Source organism: Erythrolamprus reginae, chromosome 1 (assembly GCF_031021105.1).
Source record: "Erythrolamprus reginae isolate rEryReg1 chromosome 1, rEryReg1.hap1, whole genome shotgun sequence".
NCBI lineage: Eukaryota > Metazoa > Chordata > Lepidosauria > Squamata > Dipsadidae > Erythrolamprus > Erythrolamprus reginae.
The window spans coordinates 92,412,010-92,434,233 of NC_091950.1; the positions used below are offsets into that span (position 1 = coordinate 92,412,010).

A 22,224-nucleotide genomic window follows, 5' to 3' on the forward strand; every position below is an offset into this window, starting at 1 on the left:
GCGGTTCCGGAGATACTCTGGGCAAGTGCCATGTAGGGCTTAAAGGTCATAACCAACACTTTGAATTGTGACCGGAAACTAATCGGCAGCCAGTGCAGGCCACGGAGTGTTGTAGAAACGTGGGTGAATCTAGGAAGCCCCACGATGGCTCTCACGGCCGCATTCTGCATAGTTGTAAGACAAAATCCTACAGCCACTGGTTCTTCAACTCAAGGACCAGAGGTTCCTTTGGTTTTCTTCTGTGAAACAGGAGAAGTAATTTTGGTTTCAAAGCGGGAAAGTCCATGTTTTACCTTCCACCAGCCTTCACCAGCCAAAGCTAGTGTTTCCTGGCAGTTTCCAAATTGAAGGCGGCCTCAAAAAAGCCATAGCAAAAGGCCAAGATGAGCTATACAACTTTAAAACAAGGGAATCAGGATTAACCATTTTTAAGTAATAAAGAAGAGATTTTCGCTAACCCGCACTACAATTTACAATTATATATATATATTTACCGTGAACCTCTGTTGGAGTTTTCTGGAAAAGCTCAATTACTGCTTCCTCATTCAAGGCTAAGAGGTCTGTAAGTTGGTATAGGAGGTAAAGGGAAGAATGGCACTCCAAACTATGAAGATGCTGCAAAAGTACGTTCTCCGGGATGCAACTACTATGGAAGGAAGCAAGCATAGTTTGAATATCAGCAATTTTATTGATTGATTCATTGGATTTATATGGCGCCCCGCTCTGAGGACTCGGGGCGGCTCACAACATATAAAAGGAAACAATGAAATACAAAGGCTAAATCCAATTAATTAAAACTAATCTAAAATCACATTTTTTGTTAAAAAATCAATCATACCCATTCAGACCCCAATTGCACATAACATTCGTTGGCCAGGGGACTAGGATCTAATCGCCCCAAGCTTGGAGGCATAGATGAGTCTTAAGACTCTTGCAGAAGGTGAGGCGGGTACGGGCAATGCAAATCTCTGGGAAGAGCTGATTCCAGAGGGCTGGGGCCCCCACAGAGAAGGCTCTTCCCCTAGACTCCACCAAGCGACATTGTCTAGTTGACAGGACCTGGAGAAGGCCAACTCTGTGGGACCTAACCAGTCACTGGGACCCATATGGCAGAAGGCGGTCCCGCATGTAATCTGACCCGATGCCATATAGAGCTTTATAAGGTCATTACCAATACTTTAAATTGTCTCCGGAAACCAATCGGCAGCCAATGCAGAATGTTGGAGAAACATGGACATGAATAGGAAGGCCCATGACCGCTCACGCGGCATACAAATCTAATAAATTGAATTGAACTGAATTTTGCATGATTTGTAGTTTCCGAACACTCTTCAAAGGTAGCTCCATGTAGAGAGCATTGCAGTAGTCAAATCTCGAGGTGATAAGGGCATGAGTGACTATGGGTAAAGACTTCCTGTCCGAATAGGGCCACAACTGGTGCACCACGTGAACCTGGGCAAACGCCCCCCAAATGATGGTTTCAACTTTGGATTTTTTAAAGATAAAGATACACAACATTCCCAGAGTTGATTTTAGTGAGTCTGCGTAGTTTCTTTTTTATCCCTTAGTTTCAAGAACAGTGTAAGCAACATGTAGATGACAAATAAATTTATTGACAAAGGCAGGCATGGCAAGACAGGTAGCAAATAAATTTAACAAGTAAATAAATAACATACTACAGTTCTACAAAATCATTTGTTCACTAGCAGGAGCCTGTGGAATACATACGATTCATCAACAATTTAACTCTTAAATACAATTACAGTAAAGGTTGACCTCATCCCATTACATATTAGGATACGAATTTGATTAAGTGAGCAATGATGGAGATAGATACCTCCATAGATAGCAGAAACAGAACAGTTAAGCCAGTACAGTGTTCCCTCGATTTTCGCGGGTTTGAACTTCGCAAAAACTCTATACCACGGTTTTTAAAAAATATTAATTAAAAAATACTTCATGGGTTTTTTTCCCTATACCACGGTTTTTCCCGCCCGATGATGTCATATGTCATCACCAAACTTTCGTCTGCCTTAAATAAATATTTTTTTAATAAACTTTAATAAATAAACATGGTGAGTAATAATCTAAATGGTTGCTAAGGGAATGGAAAATTGTAATTTAGGGGTTTAAAGTGTTAAGGGAAGGCTTGTGATACTGTTCATAGCCAAAAATAGTGTATTTACTTCTGCATCTCTACTTCGCAGAAATTCGGCTTTCGCTAGCGGTCTTGGAACGCATCCCCCGCAAAAATTGAGGGAACACTGTATAGCTGAATGGATGTATGGAGGAATGGATGTATCTACTCTAGTAAAAAGTATAGCTGGGAATTGTAAAGATTGCAACTATACCCACAGACAGCTACTAACCTTTTCCATTCACAGCCATAGCCAGAGGCCAAGCTTGCACACATATTAATGGACAGTACCCTCACTATATTTCGACACCAATAAGTTTGACTGTAGGGGAAGATCTTTCACCAAAAAATTAAACCAAACACTCCCATTACCTATTCTGTTGTATGCACCACTCAAGAACCTCCACCTGGGCACACAACCCATCACAGAAGTCTTTTAATACAGAGTCATTGTAGAAACCCTGTTAAAAACAAAGTGAGGAAGGGGAGAAATCATCATCTTTAATCCTTGCTCCAAAGAACAAGAAAATGAGCACGTTCTCTGACCTCTTTTGAGAAACAAACTATGGTCAAAAAGAGTGAAATGTGCTTTGTGTCTGACTTGCCTGAGATTTGTGTAGGGTCTGCAGCAGCAACTTTGCCGATTCTAAGCTGCAACACTGCGTCCAACCAAGCAATACCACGAGGCGACTGAGGTAGCTGAATTCCCGCGTCAGTAATCTGCTGAGGCTTGAGAAATCTTCCCTTTTCAGTAAAGTTAATGCTGTAATCTATAAGGTGGGGGGGGGGGGAGAGAAAGTGACTACTTTATTTATACTTTATTCTAAGACAACGGAATGCTGGACGTATAGCTATAAGTTGAAAGTACAGGTTTAATATGCCAGAAAAAGTCCTGCAGATAAAATAAAATCCATACATTCTGATGTACAACTGAGCCCTTTTATTCATAAAGTATAAACTGGAATCATCTGCAAGAGTGTGTATGAAAACAGAAAAATTGGAGAGTGGAGAGAACTGTATTGTTATTCTTCCATCAATGGATTATTTATCTATCTATCTATCTATCTATCTATCTGTCTGTCTGTCTGTCTGTCTGTCTGTCTGTCTGTCTGTCTGTCTGTCTGTCTATCTATCTATCTATCTAATTTGTATGCCGCCCCTCTCCGCAGACTTGGGGCGGCTAACAACTGTAATAAAACAATATAAACAAATCTAATATTTAAGTTAATTTTAAAAAGAAATCCCAATTTAAGAGACCAATCATACATACAGACATACCATGCATAAATTTTTTATAAGCCTAGGGGGAAGGGAATATCTCAATTCCCCCATGCCTGACGACAGAGGTGGGTTTTAAGGAGCTTACAAAAGGCAAGGAGGGTGGACTCTGATATCTGGGGGGAGTTGGTTCCAGAGGGCCGGGGCCGCCACAGAGAAGGCTCTTCCCCTGGGTCCTGCCAAACGGCATTGTTTAGCCAACGGGACCCGGAATAATAATGGAAGTTCTAAAGAGGACTCTAAAGAGGTGGAAAAATGAATCACTGGGGAACAATTTTATAGTTAATTAGACATGCTGGTTTTAAAACTGTAGTTAAGTTTTATTCTACCATGTCAAGTTTCTTCTCTACACTTTGTGCATATAATATAGTTAATTAGGCAACATGAGTATTTTTTACATAGTCAGTGATGGGCAGGGTGAACAATTCCACCAAGATTTGAAGGTCATGGAGGCACGGTATCAAGATAGATGGGATGTACATATGATGGCTAACTATTCTTGGATCATCAAGCATATTAAACACTCCAGAAAAAGCTATAAGTGAAAATTTTTACCGTTCAAAAATAATATACTATTAGTATGAACACAATTTAACTTGCAGTAACTATATAAATAAAATTATTATTTGAAAACAGTATATTTGGTGAGTTTTTCCTTTCCTTTCATGTGCGGAATTTGTATGACTTAAAAGCTTAAAAAGTTGACGTGATAGACAAAAACTGTGGTTATTTTGGATCCAGAGGCCAAAGGTTAGTTGAAAACAAGTCCTAGCAATTCCCTATAGGGAAAGCACACTCTGAGTAGTTTTGAAATGACTGCTGTTCTTATTCCAATCTGGACCACACCAAACAGCCAACAAGGGAGGATGCTGACCCATTTCTGGTCTTAAAAAATTAAAAAGTCCCACTGGTTCCTAAAAATAGAATTAAAGTGCACCGTCTTTTTTTTTAATTTCAGGCAGCAAAATACATTGGGACAGGTTTAGTTCTGAAATAGTACTATTTACACAATTAACATGTCCAATGTTTCTTATGTCTCATTAATTTACCAGAATTTGTTCCAAAAAGTGCTTGTTGCTGCTAAGATAGTAGAAATAAACAGCTTTCCAAGAATAAGCCTGCTCATGATCCAAGAACAATGCCATCACTATCCGTTCAGCATCCGAATGTTCAGGTGTACCTAAAATATTCAGAAGTACAATTAGTTTCACATGTAATCAAGCTACAGGAAATTTATACTGGCAGTGAAAGGAATTATTTTGTAAAGTTCTGGTACCTGCAGTGGCATAAAGTACAAATTGCCCAAACACAAGAGGCAGGGATAAGAAGAGCAGTTGTTCTTGTCCTACTACATTCAGTGCTATATTGTTTATCAACAATATTAGTAACAAAGATGTTAAATATCTGTGCCTTAGTTAAAACTCATTGATAAATTGCAGAAACCACCCATATGCACTATTCCTCATTAGATCAGCTACTGATTTCTCCAACTGATCTAAATATACACACTTTTGACTTAGTCTAAGGAACCAGAGTTTAGTCCCCTTCAAATTATTATATTAGGTATGGACATCCATAACTTTCATGAAATTATCCCCAGTATAGTATGGTTGCCCCCTTGAAATTCAGGAACAAAATGGCCAATTTTTAGTATTGCAAGATTGAGTGGTTTTTTTCCTTATTAAATAAGAGTGGAGTGGATAAACTCTGAGAGGTAGAATGTATCAATTTTTAATCTAAAACAATCTCAAATCTGAAAGTCGTGCTATAAAAATTCAGCCATTTTGTCCCCAAATTTTGGAGGCATGATTTTGAGTTGGGTTGAGTTTTTTTGAGAGGAGGATTATAGCATAGAAATTGAAATGACTTTCTGCCTATTCCAACCTTAATTCCCCCCCTCAAAAAAAATAGGTTAAAAAAATAAGCTCCAGCTCTTCTTATGACATCATCAAGCCCTTTCTGTCAACCAGTTCTCCACCTGCTCACTAAATGGTGGTCTCTAATGCTCCAATAGCAGCTGCCAATTCTTCAGCCTTTTAGCATCAATTCAGATGATCTGGAGGGGTGGGGACCACATAGAATCCTGGTGAAAGCTGGATGATTGTCCTTAGCCACAATGTGCACTTAGAAATCAGACTATACAAGCACACCAACCTTTTCCTGGTAACTTTTGACTCAACAGTTTTTCTTTCATCTTCTCAATAAATACACCGCCAAAGAGACTAAGCAAAGCATGATTGTCTTTTCGTAACATGCAGCTGAGTAGCCTCTCCTCTCTAAGAGGACTCTGCTCAAACCAACAAGCATCCAGAAGTTCTCTGCAGAGGAGCTTTATCTCTCTTGTCTGATTGTCCACCTTCAAATTCAACATATTCAGGGCGTTGTAGATTTCATCTGCGACTTTATTCCCCTCTCTCTCCAGTAATTCTGGATTTAGCTGAAGACGCTTCAAACATCTGAGTGAATCCCAAAGAAAACCAACAAAAATGTTCTGTGGCAAGCCACTTTGTATTACTGAAGGATTACATTCCACAGGATCACGCTGAAGAAGTTCCAGAATGGATTGCAATTTCCGAGGAGCCTGCAAGAGCATTTTTTGAAGAGTAGACATCACCTCCGCACCAAATTTCTGTACTGATCCATCTTTTTGTTTCCTATGCAACAAATGGATGTCTTCAAATGCTTCATAAAGTTCCTTAAGGGGGAAAAATAGCCAGATGAAAGCATTTTCTTCTATAAATATATTAGATATGAAAAATATATCAAATACATGTTAAGGGTCAAATGCATTTACTCAACAGAAATGAGGGTGTTTTTACCCTCCCCCAGTTCCAAGGAAGCCTTTGGAGCCTGGGGAGGGCGAAACAAGACCCTACTGGGCCCACCAGAAGTTGGGAAACAGGCTGTTTCCGGCCTCCAGAGAGTCTCTGGGAGTGGGGGAAGCTGTTTTCACCCTCCCCAGGCCTTGAATTTTGGGTGTGGGCACTCTGTCATGCACAATAGCGTGTGCCCATGCTTTTTCGGCGCCTGAGGAAAAAAAGATTTGCCATCACTGGCCTATCTCATGTAGCTGCCATAACCATCTTTTTCACATTAAAACTCTGTATAGAATAGAACTGCTGTTGAAAAAGATAAATGTCATGTTGAAGCTTATTAGAAAAACCCATAGAACTGTAAATATAATAATTTATTTAATTCTACTTCTATGCCGCCCAATCCCGAAGGACTCAGGGCCTTTATACAATTCCATTGTGCAACAGCATTTGGAAATTCTGATCACTGCACTTTGAAATAAAAACTACTAAAAGTAAATACTGTATCTTTAAAAAGGCAATCAAAATGATCAAAAAGCAAAAACAACTTCCCTATGAAAAATACTTTGGCATATATGAAGATGTGAAATAGGTAATACTGGACATAGAAATAGAAAGAAAAACATTTATTTTCCTCTCTCAAAATACTAACTAGAACTGTGGTTGAACTGAAATGTGGGCGATTCAGAACAGATCAAAGAAACTTCTTATTGACATTGTTGCAGTCAAGGTCTCTGAGTCACTATCACACAATAGTTATAATGTTATCCAACAGTTTGAAATTTTCAGATAAATCCAGGGAGCTATCAGTTGCTGCTGATATGCATGGTGGCCATAATTTATTCCTGTACCAGAGACACTGTATTTCCCAACAATGGATCCTCAAAGAAACGTGTGGGAGGATCCTGATATCCTCATAGCCTACAGTAGGCGGTTTCCTTGGTTGGTCACTTACACTTATACGGTAAGTGTAACACTGAATTTATTAGCATTCTTGTCTATCCAGCAAAGTTTATATTCTTAGTATTAGTATTCAAATCCAACCTGTATGCACTAAATACTGTGTTCAGACATGTCTGCATTAGAAACAACCTGTTATCCTTAAAAAGGAACCACACCTTTAGAACAGCAAACGGGACATCCTTTTCCAGTTCTTCTAGGAGAAGCAAGAATTCAGTTTCTCTTTGGAGAGCTGCTGGGATAGTTTTCTAGAATTATTAAAGAATAGATAAGAAAATGTAAGATAAAAAATAGCAAGTGCAAATAGGAATCGCTACATATTTTGTGGGGTATAGTTTCAGATGCTCAACAACACCTATCAATATCCATCTACTGTGACATTTCCCCAAACAAATGGACTGCACTACATATCTTTTTGCAATTGCTCCCTCAGCTATTTACTGGTATGTATGAATCCACATTTGGTTCAGATTCAAGGGTTCCATTTATTGCAGCTATGCATATAGTTGGGGAAATTATTTTTGCGACTCCCAGATTATTTAATTAACTTAAGACAACTGCTCAATTTCTCATTAAGTCAAGACGTGGATCTGTAATGGCAGCTTTACAATCAGGAATTGCATGTTAGACTGATTTTCAATGCACAGGCAATTTAAAAATGTGAGTACCTTCGCAAAAATTCACAAGCATATCCTATTATGAGAATTACATTACAGGAGTATAGTGAGTATAGTAATTACATTATTAGAGATAGGGAGCTGCCCTTGACTCCTGGTGACTGCTTGGATAAGACCCTTGTTAAGTTTTTTTTCTTGTCAAGTTTTTGGAAATTATTTACCATTCCCTGCTTCCTTAGGGCTGAGAATGACTGGAGCACGGTTACCCAACAGTCATTGGGTCTAAGGCTCCATGGTTTCCTGGATACTAACTTGATGCCTTAACCACTACACTAAATTGCTGCCTTTTTAAAAAGAAAAAGAAAAAAGAAAGGCATTTTTTCTATGGATGCAATTTAAGTAAGAATGCAATACAGTGGTACCTCTACTTAAGAACTTAATTCGTTCAGTGACCAGGTTCTTAAGTAGAAAAGTTTGTAAGTAGAAGCAATTTTTCCAATAGAAATCAATGTAAAAGCAAATAATGCGTGCAAACCCATTAGGAAAGAAATAAAAGCTCGGAATTTGGGTGGGAGGACGAGGAGGAAGAAGAAGAGGAGGAGGAGGAGGACAGTCGCTGCGGAAGGAAGAAGGTGAGATGAATCAAAAAAATCCAAAACTTTAAGGCTTTAAAAAAAGAGGGACTCTGAAGCAGCCAGGAGGAGCACGTGCCTCCCATACACCCAGCACAGGGCTGCCTCCAATACACTTCGCTAGAGAAAGAAACCCCGGCGAGAGAGAGGGGGAAAACTCTCGCCCCTTTGACCAAAAGGCAGCTGCTGCTGCTGCTACCTGCTTCGTCTTCCTTTCCATGCCGAAGGGCTCCCCTCTCCTCTCACTTGCTTGCTTCGTAGCCAGCGCCTTTCCTTCACTGTGGTGACTCCTCGGTTTGGCTGAAACCAAGTTGATCTGGCCGGGGCGAAGCGCCCCCTTTTGCCCAGACACTCCGGGAGGCAACCTCGCACCGGGTGTATGGAAGGCAATGCGAGGGAGTCACCACAGCAAAGTGGTTTATTCCCTCTCCAAGCACCCAGAGAAAGGGAAACATTCCTTTCGCTCTGGGCTGCCCAGAGCGAAGGGGGCGTTTCTTTTCTCTGGGCACTGGCAGAGGTTTATTCCCTCTCCAAACACCCAGAGAAAGGTAAATGCTTCATTCGCTCTGGACTGCCAAAGCCTCGTTAAGTGCCACCGAAAGGCTCCTCTGGCAGCCCAGAAAAGCCCGAGATGACCGGGATTAAAGAGGGAATGGCAGGAAACTGGTGGGCCTTCGTGCCGCTCTCAAATTTCCTGGGAATTTTTTACGGGCTCGGGTTCTTAACTAGAAAATAGTTCTTAATTAAGAAGAGGCAAAAAAAATCTTGAACACCCGGTTCTTATCTAGAAAAGTTCTTAAGTAGAGGTGTTCTTAAGTAGAGGTACCACTCTATGTCTATTTGATTGCAATCCATTTTCCTTTGCATTGTTCAAAATTATTGGCCAGCCTTCTTGCTAGCTAGCACTAGTTTAGTTGACTTATTTGGCTTAGACTTCTTGTAATTACTCCAAAGATGATTCCTATATTTCATTGCTATTGCAAAATGTCTTTCTGTAATAGACACAATATTTTTCTACATAGGACCAAAATGTGTTTTTTACCTGTTTGTGTGATAGCCATTCCTGCAATACAAGGAGCCAAAACCAAGCAAGTTTTTGAGGACTGTGCTTTGAATCACTCCTACAAACATAACATGTAATCAAAATATATTTACATACTATATGTTCACTTTTTAAAAATTACTGTTAATTATGTTTAAAACTGCAATCATAGAAGTTACACAATAGTCCAGAAAACTTTAATTTTCAAAATTTCACCTCAGGCTAAATATGCACATACTGTAATCTCATTCCTCTAATTTTCTATGACCCCAATCACTTGGACTTCTTCCATCTGCCATAACTATACTTCCAGAAAATCTGTAGCAAATGATCCAATTTAACTTGGAGAATAAAAAATGGAAAATATTTTTTTCTGGAGTAACCACCAGGAAAATGATTTCCCTATGTGTTCCAATAAATTACCAATTTTATATACTTTAAAAATTTAGTAAACCATTTAAAAGCTAAAATGTGATAGTATTCAAATCTTGCAAATATCAGCATGTTAGCACCACCAGCACATTTAAAACTTTGAAGTTTCTTTAATTCCTGAAAAATATTTCACATTAGTTCTAAGCATCAGAAAGACTGTTCATTCTGCTTCTAACCACAACGTGCACATTAAATTCAAAATAAATTTGAACTGGTTTACATGGAACAATATGAACAATAATTTCAGGCTGTAGTATTTTATAAATCTACCTGAAAGGTAAGTAATCACCCTGAAAACAATTAAGAAATACTTGTCCATACGCATTTACAGGATTGCACTATTACATGTTATAAATGATGAAATCTTCTTTTCACACTATTTTCACCCATTTATGATTGAATATAACTTACCTCAAATGGAAAGGGAAAATTACTAGGGCATGAAGGATTTTTTCAACCTTTTCAGAGCCATCATCTTGCAACTGCTGTAACTGAGGGACACAGGCCTGTGCAAGTTCCCAATCTCCCCTTTGCACACATTCAGAGAAAAACCAGAAGAGTCGTTCAAGGGATGCTGCTTCCTCCCTACCAAATGGATACATTTTCCTGCTTCAAAAGGCAAAGCTTTGATTCACCGGCTCCTACTTTTGAATATATTTCATTATATATACAGATGTTGCTTATAGTGTATTTCCTAAAATGAAAAGATTTTGGGGGGAAAAGGGGAGGGGAGAAGAACTTTAGTCTTTCTCAAAAGTTTAGCCAGTTCGAAAATCACAGTAACTGTTTTGTTTAAAATTCTAAATTCATCACCCTCTCCCTTCTAGCTCAGCTACGTGCAGGTGGAGAAAAGTTTATTGACTGATTCCTCAGTTATTTACCAGCTTTCCAAACCTTAAGTGACTCTGCCAAAATCTGCACCAAAAATCAATAATAACTTGCAAAAACATCCTTGTTTACATACTACTTGTTTCAAGCAGCAGAACTATTTAGTTAATAATTCTGCTGGAAAAGTGTGTACAAATGATTGCAATATAATTTTTGCACCTAAGAGAAATTGTAAGTAGAAGTCCCCATTGAATCAAAATTTCCAGGAATCTATATTTCCTGAGCTGCAAATATATGCAGTTCACACGATTTCCACTTCTTCAACAGGTACTCTTGTAATAAGTCCTCTAACTCTAGACAAAGACTTGTGTTTCCTCTGGCTCTTGGCTGCCATCTAGTGATCATCCGGACTCCCGCAAGCCAGATCGGGTGGTCCTACCACCCCAGGCAAAGGAGGAATACTGTAGTCTAGACATTAACAATGCCCCACTGGGGGCCGATCGCCTCAAAAACTTTTCGAAGCTCGCGCCCTCATGAGTAAGCCACTGTCCGCATCAAAGCCAACGCAGGCAATAACAGGGGACGGTCTGCTCGTCTGGATTTGCTGATGAACACGGCTTCTTCTTCGATGAAAACAGCCTCTGCAAAACTTTCCCAGGCATGAAAGTCTTCGCTTCTGTCTCGGAATTTGACACGGTCCCGCTTGTTCCCTCAAATCTCCGCCTTGTGTAAAAGATAATTGTTTTCATCTCCAGCCTGACTCACCTGGCGTGGGGGGGATGTCACACAAAAAATAGTTTTATTATTTTCTGCGCAACCCCTCCTTCCCGGTGCCATCGAGCGCGATGGCCGCAGCCATGTTGAACGGCGGATCAGCTGATCTGACAGGCTACTGACGTCACGGGGCGGACTTGGAAGGGAAGTACGCCATTGCTTCGTCGGGCAACGAGTCTGGGCAGGCGCCGGCATTCAAACGGGCAGGCGAAGCGGGCGCTCACGCTTTTCCTTAAGAGTCTTTTGTCGGTGTCTTCCAGCCTGTTCTGTCCTGCCCCGCGGAGAAAGCGAGTGCGGCTGCGCAAAGGTTGTTGGCTTTAAGAGTTCTCCCAAGTTGCTTTGTAACGACTCCCGGTTTGGGGATCTGGCACCGCCGTGTATATGGAGCAGACGGTTCTGTTTCCCTTCAGGCTGATTTACAGGGAAAGGCAGAAAAGCAGAGAAAGGATTTTCTTCGAGTCCTGAGAGATGGAGGCAAAGGCAGTGATCCCCAGTCTATATAGCAGACATTGTTATAGAGCGTATAAAACTACTTTGCTATTTTCTTGCTCCGAGGTGCTTTAAAATGTTGGATGTTCTTGTGAATACACACAAGTCCATCAAATGTTGTTATAGTAGCATACAAAGCTAGTTCGCTATTCTCTTGCTCCGGGATGCTTTTAAATTTCCTAGGTCTGGTCTAACATCCCCGTGATTTCTTGGTAGTCTCCCATCCAGCTGCTAATCCAGCCCAGTTCGGTTTACTAGTCCTTTCCTCCAAGGCGAATCAGGGTGGGAACCTCTGTGAGGTCCTTCAGTGAAAAAGAATTAGAAGTTGCTTTGAATGACAATCTCAACGGACATTTTCAAATGGCAAGTCCCTTTCCCCCCACCCCCACTTTCCTAGTGAAAAAAAGCCCAACACTAGGAATATGCTCAAGAATTCAAAACACCGTTGTATTTCAAACCAATGGAATGTATACACAATGTATAATTCTACCTCTACCTCTCTCTCTCTCTCAAACTGAACCCATGTGAAAAAGAATAGGTTACGAAATAATTTTTTTACAAATATATCACCTCAAAGATAATCCTGCTGTCAAGGGATGGATGCTCTCAAATTGAACCTATGTGAAAAAGAATAGATTAGGAAATATTATTACTATTATTATTATTATTATTATTATTATTATTATTATTAATTAGATTTGTATGCCGCCCCTCTCCGAGGACTTGCAGTGGCTCACAACAACAGTAGAAAAAATACAAATCCAATATAACAGTAGATAAAATACAAATCCAATATAAACTATATTAAAAAAACCATTATTATAAAAAATTATTTGTTCGTTTGTTCGTTTGTTCATTCGTTCATTTATTTATTTATTTATTTATTTATTTATTTATTTATTTATTTATTTATTTATTTATTTATTTATTTAATTGGATTTGTATGCCACCCCTCTCCAAGGACTCGGGGCGGCTCAGAGCATATACAAAAACAAAACAACAATATGAATCCAATTAATTAATTAATTAATACTACATTAAAACAACCATTAAATTTAATTTTTTTTAAAAAAAAAGTAAAACCAATCATACCAAAAACTAACTAACAATTCTAAAACAATCACACCAATCTCATATGTTGAGTCAGGAAAGGTAAGGGGAGAAATCAATCTCCCATGCTTGGCGGTATAGATGGGTTTTCAACATCTTATGGAAGGCCAGGAGGGTGGGGGCAATTTGAATCTCAGGGGGAGTTGATTCCAGAGGGCCGGGGCCACCACAGAGAAGGCTCTTCCCCTAGGTCCCACCAGACATTATTTAGTCGACTCTGTGGGACCTAATCAGCCACTGGAATAGGTATTCTGGTCCGATGCCATGTAGGGCTTTATAGGTCATTACCAACACTTTGAATTGTGACCTGAAACTGATCGGCAGCCAATGCAAGCTGCGGAGTGTTGACAAGACATGGGCATACCTAGGGAAGCCCATAATAGCTTGCGCGGCCGCATTCTGCACGATCTGAAGTTTCCGAACACTCTTCAAAGATAGCCCCATGTAGAGAGCGTTGCAGTAGTCAAACCTCATGAGGGCATGAGTGACTGTGAGCAATGACTCCCTGTCCAAATAGGGCCACAACTGGTGCACCAGGCGAACATGGGCAGACGCCCTCCTCGCCACAGCCGAAAGATGATTTCTAATGTCAGCTGTGGATCGAGGAGGACGCCCAAGTTGTGAACCCTCTCCGAGTGGGTCAACAATTCCCTCCCCCCAAGGTATTGGATGGACTGGTGGAATTGTCCTTGGGAGGCAAAACCCACCATCACTCTGTCTTGTCATGGTTGAGTTTGTGCCTGTTGACACCCCTCCAGACGCCAACAGCCTCCAGGCACCAGCACATCACTTCCACTTATGGAAATTATCACTTCCATATTTTTTTTTACAAATATATCACCTCACAGATAATCCTGTGGTCAAGGGATGGACAGTCTTATCGGAGAAGGGTTTCATTCAGAATCATGGTTGCTATCAAATCCGCCCAAGCAAGATGTAAAACATTTGAAATGAGAGCTATTTCATAAAATTGGATAGCACCAAAAAAGTGTTAATGCTGCAGTTCTTTTTGGAAGACTTCTGGGACTGCTTTAAAGCACACCATATCAAGTTCATAAAGACATTGTAGCTGATTTATCACATCTTTAATTATCCTGTTTATTTTGCCTTGAAGAATAGAACAGAACAGAATAGAATAGAATTCTTTATTGACCAAGTGTGATTGGACACACAAGGAATTTGTCTTTGGTGCATATGTTCTCAATATACATAAAGAAAAGTATATATTTGTCAAGAATCATGAGGTACAACACTTAATGATTGTCATAGGAGTCAAAATAAGCAATCAGGAAACAATATTAATAAAAATCTTAAGGATACAAATAACAAGTTACAGTCATACAGTCATAAGTGGGAGGAAATGGTGATAGGAATTATGAGAAAAAGCTAGTAGTAATAGTGCAGACATAGTAAATACAGTTTGACAGTTGAGGGAATTATTTGTTTAGCAGAGAGATGGCATTCAGAAAAAAACTTCTTGTGTCTAATTGTCTTGCTGTGCAGTGCTCTGTAGTGACGTTTTTAGGGTAGGAGTTGAAACAGTTTAAGTCCAGGATGTGAGGGGTCAGTAAATATTTTCCCCGCCCTCTTTTTGACTCGTGCAGTATACAGGTCCTCAATGGAAGGCAGATTGGCAGCAATTGTTTTTTCTGCAGTTCTGATTATCCCCTGAAGTCCGTGTCGCTCTTGTTGGGTTGCAGAACTAAACCAGACAGTTATAGAGGTGCAGATGACAGACTCAATGATTCCTCTGTAGAAAAGTATCAGCAGCTCCTTGGGCAGTTTGAGCTTCCTGAGTTGGTGCAGAAAGAACATTCTGAGTTTGTTTCCAACAAAGAGAGCACCTTTGTTGGAAACATCGATGTCTCTGAATGGAGACCACCAAATATTTCATTTTGTTGTACAATATTCTTCAAGTATTGATTTATAGACATCATCATCTCAGAGATTTTTCCTTGGATTGATGCTATGTATGGTTAGAACCATGCAAAAACCAATATTTTGTTGATCCTTGGGACAGAAGGCAAAGTAACTGAACTCCCTTCTTACTATTCTGGTTATGTTTTGAAGATACTGACTATTGTGACTCAGCTTTACGCAAGGGTGGGGTCTAGCTGGTGTTTTCTAGAGATTATGTTCTTCATGACATCCCCTCTTTATTCTATCCTTTTTGTTTCTTATGTGGATGTATAGAAACAGGAACAAAAGTTTTTGGATCTTTTTAAAAGAATATAGCAAGCCCCCCCAAAAATGACAGAAAATGACAAGTGCACAAATGTAAGTAAACAAAACAAGACCTACTTTTGAGTAAATATGTTTAGCAAGATAAACAAAAAAAAGTGTATTTTCTGTTTCATAAATTTGAAACTAACCAGAGAAAAACTATTGATTCCTTGCATGAATTATCTTGTGTTTTAAAATTGAAATTGATTAAAATTACTTCGTGATATAATTAGTTTATGGAAGTAGCTGACAAAGTTAAGAATCAAAAATATTTGCATAGCCTGAAGTATTGTTCACTTGTGAGATTATTTAGGCTTCTGTACAGCCAGGGATAATCACAAAATATGCAGGGTTATCATAAACATTTAGAACTAATTCATGTGAAATACAGTATCTCTCCATACTGTGATCAGTGTTTTTCCATTGCTGAACCAGATCTGCAATAGAGTAATAAACAGGCTTAACAGAAAATGGGAAGAAGATTGTAATCTTGATTTACCAAAGCTGTGGACTGTAATGAGTCTGCAATGAAATTCTGTATATAAAATGTAGTATTACAGAAATTGCTCTAGGGCTGGAGCCCAGATTACATAAATTCCACTATATTCCAGCAAAGCAACCTAAAAAATATAAGGGTTCTAACCTTGTGATGTGTATAGAATGTCATACATCCCTGACAGTTATTCATGCAAAATACTTAGAAAGTATCTCTCCATAATGTGATCAGTGTTGACTTTATTTAAAGTAGACTTCAATGAAATCCAAGTCACAACTGAATTTTCCTTCCATTTTCCTCTTTATTGCTGTGAATTTTCAGAAAACCAGACAGAAACTGGCATTGAAAGGCATTTGCAGTTAGGAGAATAATCATTACATAGATAGGTTTGTAGGTTAATAATGAACATGATTGTAATTGTTGCCTAGTTATCTAGGTCCCCAGCAGTCGGGTTTCAGGCCCGGTTACAGCACGGAAACCGCTTTTGTGGTGTTGATGGATGATCTCTGGCGGGCCCGGGACAGGGGTTTATCCTCTGTCCTGGTGCTCCTCGATCTCTCAGCGGCTTTCGATACCATCAACCATGGTATCCTTCTGCACCGGTTGGAGGGGCTGGGGGTGGGAGGCACTGTTCTTCAGTGGTTCTCCTCCTACCTCTCTGGCCGGTCGCAGTCGGTGTTAGTGGGGGGTCAGAGGTCGGCTCCGAGGTCTCTCCCTTGTGGGGTGCCTCAGGGGTCGGTCCTCTCCCCCTTGCTATTTAACATCTACATGAAACCGCTGGGTGAGATCATCCAAGGACATGGGGTGAGGTATCATCAATATGCCGATGATACCCAGCTTTACATCTCCACCCCATGCCCAGTCAACGAAGCGGTGGAAGTGATGTGCCGGTGCCTGGAGGCTGTTGGGACCTGGATGGGTGTCAACAGACTCAAGCTCAACCCGGATAAGACGGAGTGGCTGTGGGTTTTGCCTCCCAAGGACAATTCCATCTGTCCGTCCATTACCCTGGGGGGGGAATTATTGACCTCCTCAGAGAGGGTCCGCAATTTGGGCGTCCTCCTCGATCCACAGCTCACATTAGAAAACCATCTCTCAGCTGTGGCGAGGGGGGCGTTTGCCCAGGTTCGCCTGGTGCACCAGTTGCGGCCCTATCTGGACCGGGACTCATTGCTCACAGTCACTCATGCCCTCATCACCTCGAGATTCGACTACTGTAACGCTCTCTACATGGGGCTACCTTTGAAAAGTGTTCGGAAACTTCAGATTGTGGAGAATGCAGCTGCGAGAGCAGTCATGGGCTTACCTAGGTATGCCCATGTTTCACCATCACTCCGCAGTCTGCATTGGCTGCCGATCAATTTCCGGTCACAATTCAAAGTGTTGGTTATGACCTTTAAAGCCCTTCATGGCATCAGACCAGAATATCTCCGAGACCGCCTTCTGCCGCACGAATCCCAGCGACCGATTAGGTCCCACAGAGTGGGCCTTCTCCGGGTCCCGTCAACTAAACAATGTCGGTTGGCGGGCACCAGGGGAAGAGCCTTCTCTGTGGCGGCCCCGGCCCTCTGGAACCAACTCCCCCCGGAGATTAGAACTGCCCCTACTCTCCCTGCCTTCCGTAAAGCTCTCAAAACCCACCTTTGTCGTCAGGCATGGGGGAACTGAAACACCTCCCCCGGCCACGTACAATTTATGTATGGTATGTTTGTGTGTGTGCTTGTTAATATAGTGGGGTTCTTTTTAAAACTATTTTAAATACTTAAATTTATTGAATTTATTTGGATTTGTACGATTGTTTATATTTTTTGTTGTGAGCCGCCCCGCGTTCGCTGAGAGGGGCGGCATACAAATCTAAATAATAAATAAATAAAAATAAAATGTATTACAGTATGTACTATAGAATTCTAGAGTTGGACACTGAATTCAGCCCGATGCCCCATGCAGGAATCCAAATTAAAGCCTTTTTTATGAAATTGATTTTTAGCCTCTCCTTGAATAAGTCTAGGAAAAGAGAGCTTCACATTTTTTGTGGACTATTAGAACTATTATCGAAATCAGAATCTGAAATTTTTAAATATAAATGTCATCTTTAACCACATATTTATAATGGGGTTTTTTTAACCATAGTATTTAGAGAGGGGCTGCATACAAATCTAATAAATTATTATTATTATTGTTATTATTGTTATTATTATTATTGTTGTTGTTGTTGTTGTTATTATTATTCAGGTAGAGAAGTATGTTGGTGAAATTAAGGGTGGACTGAGGCCAACTATGAAAATCACTATCATGGGCATGATATATTCTAAACCCAAAAGGTAAGTACATGACCTAGTATTTGAGCTATAGTTAAATTGCCCATCAAGGCCAAAACACATTACAGTACTATTTGAAAAACAAGACAGGCAGAGTTTCAAAATTTAATGGTTGGGAAGATGCTACTTCTTTTATAGATTCATTTGTTATACTATTTTATTCTAGGGCAATTATGGTGTTTTATTGTACAGATCATGTTTAATGTTTTGTACATCACTTAGAACCTGGTGATAATGGGTGGCATGGAATATTAGGCAAGAGAAAGTGAAAGCGAGAGAATAGCTCTGTCATTTTGCATTGCTAAAATCTGTAGTTCCTTAATGCGTACTGTATTACTTTCTTGTAGTTTTTCAGTGTCTTTGCTTTGTGACCCCAAGGATGATCACACAACCAAGGATATTGGATTATTCTTTGTAGTCAACTTTTGTGAGAAATCCATTGTCCGGAATTCTCAAATTGCTGGGAAATGGGGCAAAGAGGAAAAGACAATTCCCTACTTTCCATTTACAGCAGGGGACTCATTTAAGGTAATCTCTCAATCTCTCTCTTTCTCTCTTTTCTCTTTCTCTCTCTTCCTCCCTCCCCTCGACCCCTCCCCCAGAGTCTTAGGATTATGCATTGCTTTGGATTGAAAGGTTCAAAGGCAAATAAGGGTATCTTCTACTATTATTCCCCCCATGTATTCAGAAGACTCTTTGTATCTTCAGACTGAAAGGATTGCATATTCTAATAAATTTATGCCTGGCAATCTGTTGCTCAATTCCTGAGAGGAGGGGTGGCCTAGAGGTGAAGATACTTGCCTCCCACTCGGAAGGTTGAGAGTTCAATATTAGGTGATGGTAGATGTTCATGAGACACAAAGAGAAAATATCTGCTGTGAACTCCACGTAGTTGTCAGGAAGGGCATCTGGCCTGAAAATGCTCAGTTCCATTCAATCGCCTTGACTCCATCCTGAATAATGGAATTGAAGAGTTGTAAAAAGGAAAAAAAAATCTATGTTACCTAATTCCCAAAACTGATAATCCTCCAAAACTTCAACAGTAACATTCTCCAGCTCAGAGGTGGGCTGCTAAGGTGGAACGGTGATGTCTGCTTTCCCCCGTGGCTCTAAGTGCTAGCATTTGCGCGATGCTGCTACTGCTGCTGCTGCTACCTGCTTCCTCTTCCTTCCCATGCTGAAGGGCTCCCCTCTCCTCACGCTCACTCACTTTGTAGCCAGCGCCTTTCCTTCACTGTGATGACTCCTCGGTTTAGCTGAAGCCGAGTTGATCTGGCCGGGGCGAAGCACCCCCTTTTGCCTTTCCGTGCCCAGACGCTCCAGGAGGCAACCTCGCACTGGGTATTTGGGAAGCAGTGTGAAGGAGTCACCACAGCGAAGTGGTTCATTCCCTCTCTAAGCGTCCAGAGAAAGGAAAATGCTCTGTTTGCTCTGGGCTGCCCAGAGCAAAGGGAGAGTTTCTTTTCTCTGGGCGCTGCCAGAGGTTTATTTCCTCTCCAAGTGCCCAAAGAAAGGAAAATGATTCATTCACTCTGGACTGCCAAAGCCTCCTTAAACGCCACCAAAACGCTCCTCTGGCAGCCCAGAAAAGCCCAAGATGGCCGGGATTAAAGGGGGAATGGCAAGAAACTGGCCAGGCCTTCGTGCCGCTCTCAAATTTCCTGGGAAATTTTTACGGGCTCAGGTTCTTAAGTAGAAAATGGTTCTTGAGAAGAGGCAAAAAAATCTTGAACACCTGGTTCTTATTTAGAAATGTTCTTAAGTACTGTAGAGGCATTCTTAGGTAGATGCACCCATCACCACTGTACTTGGTGATGGGTGCATTTGTATATATGGCCCAAATCCTTTATCTCAGGAGTTCACTGAATATTGAAATCTTAGTGTTCTTGTTTGAAGTAGCATGACATTTTATCTGCATGCCAACTTTCCAACAATTTCTTTAGCCTGTTGTTCATTTTCAGATGGAACTTTTATGTGAACATCAGCAGATCCGGATCCTGCTTGACGGACGTCAGTTGTGTAGTTTCAGTCACCGCGTGCAGCCTGTGCAAAGGATGACTGTTTTGCAAATCTCAGGAGACTTCAAGCTTACGAAGGTGGCTTGAAGAAAACAATAAGTCCAAAATGCCCTTCCCAATGTTGAGCTACAACACTCAGCAGTCCTAGGCAAAATGACTAACTGCAAAAGATCCTAGGAGTTTTAACCCAAGGCCTTAAAGGCTCATAAATGCTCCATCTCAGGTATTAAATAATCCCGTGTCATTACAGCTTTATGGCAAAAGTGCTTTTTTCATTCCCCCCTCCTTTTTTCTTTGCCTTTATGTGCACCTCTTGAAAGGTTGGTCTGTTATGTTTTCTTTATAATTGTGTCCCCTCCCACCAAAATAATTTAAATATTGTTTTTCTTACTTTAGTTCAGGATTCTGGGAGTCTTGCAGGTCTGTTCTGTTACAACTGATTGCAGGCTTTGGGATGACAGGTGCGCAGAGATTTTATATTAATTTCTAAGAGGAAGATAACTAGTTATATGTAAAAGATGTTTTCAGCATGTTTTTTAAAAAAATTGTAAAGTAAGCTATACCACCTTCATTGCTCCCAGGTAAATTTGTATGTTATATTGAAAAAAATAAAAAAAAATTATTGTGTGTAACTATCTCTGTTTTATTTAACTCAAAGCAATATATTTCTCTTGCATTGAACTTCACTTTATTTTTCTCTCCAATTAAGATCAGTTAGCAAAAAACTTTTGATTGGAAGAGTAGACTCCAGTGCTAAATCAAACTTGTGCTACAAGAATCAAATATTGATGGTTACTAACAATCTGCCAAAATGATTTTATACACACTTGTCAAATGAGAGCATCCTTCCCTAGAAGCCCAGGCTCGTATTATGTTAACTAGAATGTTTCCTTCCAACATTATCTATACATAGTTTTCTACACAAAATTCAATCACTCTCTCTCAGCCCTGCCTACCTTACAGAGTTTTTATTAAGGGGGTAGAGAAACAAAGCATGGGAGTTGCCTCAAGCTCCTGCACAAAAGGCAGAATTATTATTATTATTATTATTATTATTATTATTATTATTATTATTATTTATTGGATTTGTATGCCGCCCCTCTCCGCAGACTCGGGGCGGCTAACAACAATGATAAAAAACAGCATGTAACAATCCAATAATAAAACAACCAAAAAACCCTTATTATAAAATCAAACATACACACAAACATACCATGCATAACTTGTAATGGCCTAGGGAGAAGGAATATCTTAACTCTCCCATGCCTGGCGATAAAGGTGGGTCTTGAGTAATTTGCGAAAGACAAGGAGGGTGGGGGCGTTCTAATCTCTGGGGGGAGTTGATTCCAGAGGGCCGGGTCTGCCACAGAGAAGGCTCTTCCCCTGGGGCCCGCCAAACGACATTGTTTGGTCGACGGGACCCGGAGAAGGCCAACTCTGTGGGACCTTATCGGCCGCTGGGATTCGTGCGGTAGAAGGCGGTTCCGGATGTATTCTGGCCCAATGCCATGTAGGGCTTTAAAAGTCATTACCAACACTTTGAATTGTGACCAGAAACAGAATAATAACAACCACCACAATAATAATAATAATAATAATAATAATAATAATAATAATAATAATAATAATAATACAAATATTATCATTATTATTATGTCAATACAACACAGCAAACGAGATCACTATGCTGGATTTCGTATTTCATCACCAGTTGGGCGCTTCCCAAGCACCTAGGACTGCGTGATGTAATAATAATAATAATAATAATAATAATAATAATAATAATAATAATAATAATAATAATAATAATTTATTAGACTTGTATGCCGCCCCTCTCCGAAGACTATAAATCGCACAAAAAATAAGCAAGCATTTCGATGTTATAAAAATGCAACTTTCATCTTGTGAAGATAATTAGTCAAACAATATGATAAAACTGGCACTCTTATAATTGCAATGAAATAAATAAAATAATGACTTTGTACAAATCTGTGGTCTTGACTATAACACAAATACAGTCAAATCAAGTCAAATAGCAATGCTGCGGATAAGTTTAG

General features: G+C 40.1%; 2 protein-coding genes across 6 annotated transcripts in view; one reads left to right on the forward strand and one right to left on the reverse strand.

Annotated features, from left to right (window-relative positions):
* ZFYVE26 (zinc finger FYVE-type containing 26) overlaps positions 1–10,597 on the reverse strand; it is a 72,714-nt gene extending 62,117 nt beyond the window's left edge. For all 5 annotated transcript variants that reach the window (XM_070758956.1, XM_070758976.1, XM_070758948.1 and 2 more), the window contains exons 1-8: positions 10,323–10,597; positions 9,480–9,558; positions 7,347–7,436; positions 5,570–6,110; positions 4,465–4,595; positions 2,743–2,907; positions 2,510–2,598; positions 495–646 (exon numbers count right to left, since the gene is read on the reverse strand). In XM_070758956.1, the coding sequence (XP_070615057.1) occupies positions 495–646; positions 2,510–2,598; positions 2,743–2,907; positions 4,465–4,595; positions 5,570–6,110; positions 7,347–7,436; positions 9,480–9,558; positions 10,323–10,513 (1,438 nt within the window). In that variant the 5' untranslated portion in view covers positions 10,514–10,597. The remainder of the gene's footprint in view (positions 1–494; positions 647–2,509; positions 2,599–2,742; positions 2,908–4,464; positions 4,596–5,569; positions 6,111–7,346; positions 7,437–9,479; positions 9,559–10,322) is intronic.
* A 1,049-nt stretch (positions 10,598–11,646) lies between these two features.
* On the forward strand, positions 11,647–20,799 carry LOC139171216 (galectin-related protein A-like). Its single transcript, XM_070759193.1, has 5 exons — positions 11,647–11,820; positions 15,306–15,389; positions 18,064–18,152; positions 18,497–18,677; positions 20,111–20,799. The coding sequence occupies exons 2-5, from the start codon at positions 15,363–15,365 to the stop codon at positions 20,252–20,254; spliced, it is 441 nt and encodes a 146-aa protein (XP_070615294.1). The 5' UTR covers positions 11,647–11,820; positions 15,306–15,362; the 3' UTR covers positions 20,255–20,799.
* Positions 20,800–22,224: the final 1,425 nt, after the last annotated feature.

What these genes read in the sequence shown, in the direction of transcription:
- LOC139171216 (XM_070759193.1), top strand. Translation starts at nt 15,363, where the DNA reads ATGACAGAAAATGACAAGTGCACAAAT. An exon ending in AAAATGACAAGTGCACAAAT is followed by an intron (nt 15,390 to 18,063) that starts GTAAGTAAACAA and finishes ATTATTATTCAG; the next exon opens with GTAGAGAAGTATGTTGGTGA. An exon ending in CAGCAGGGGACTCATTTAAG is followed by an intron (nt 18,678 to 20,110) that starts GTAATCTCTCAA and finishes GTTCATTTTCAG; the next exon opens with ATGGAACTTTTATGTGAACA.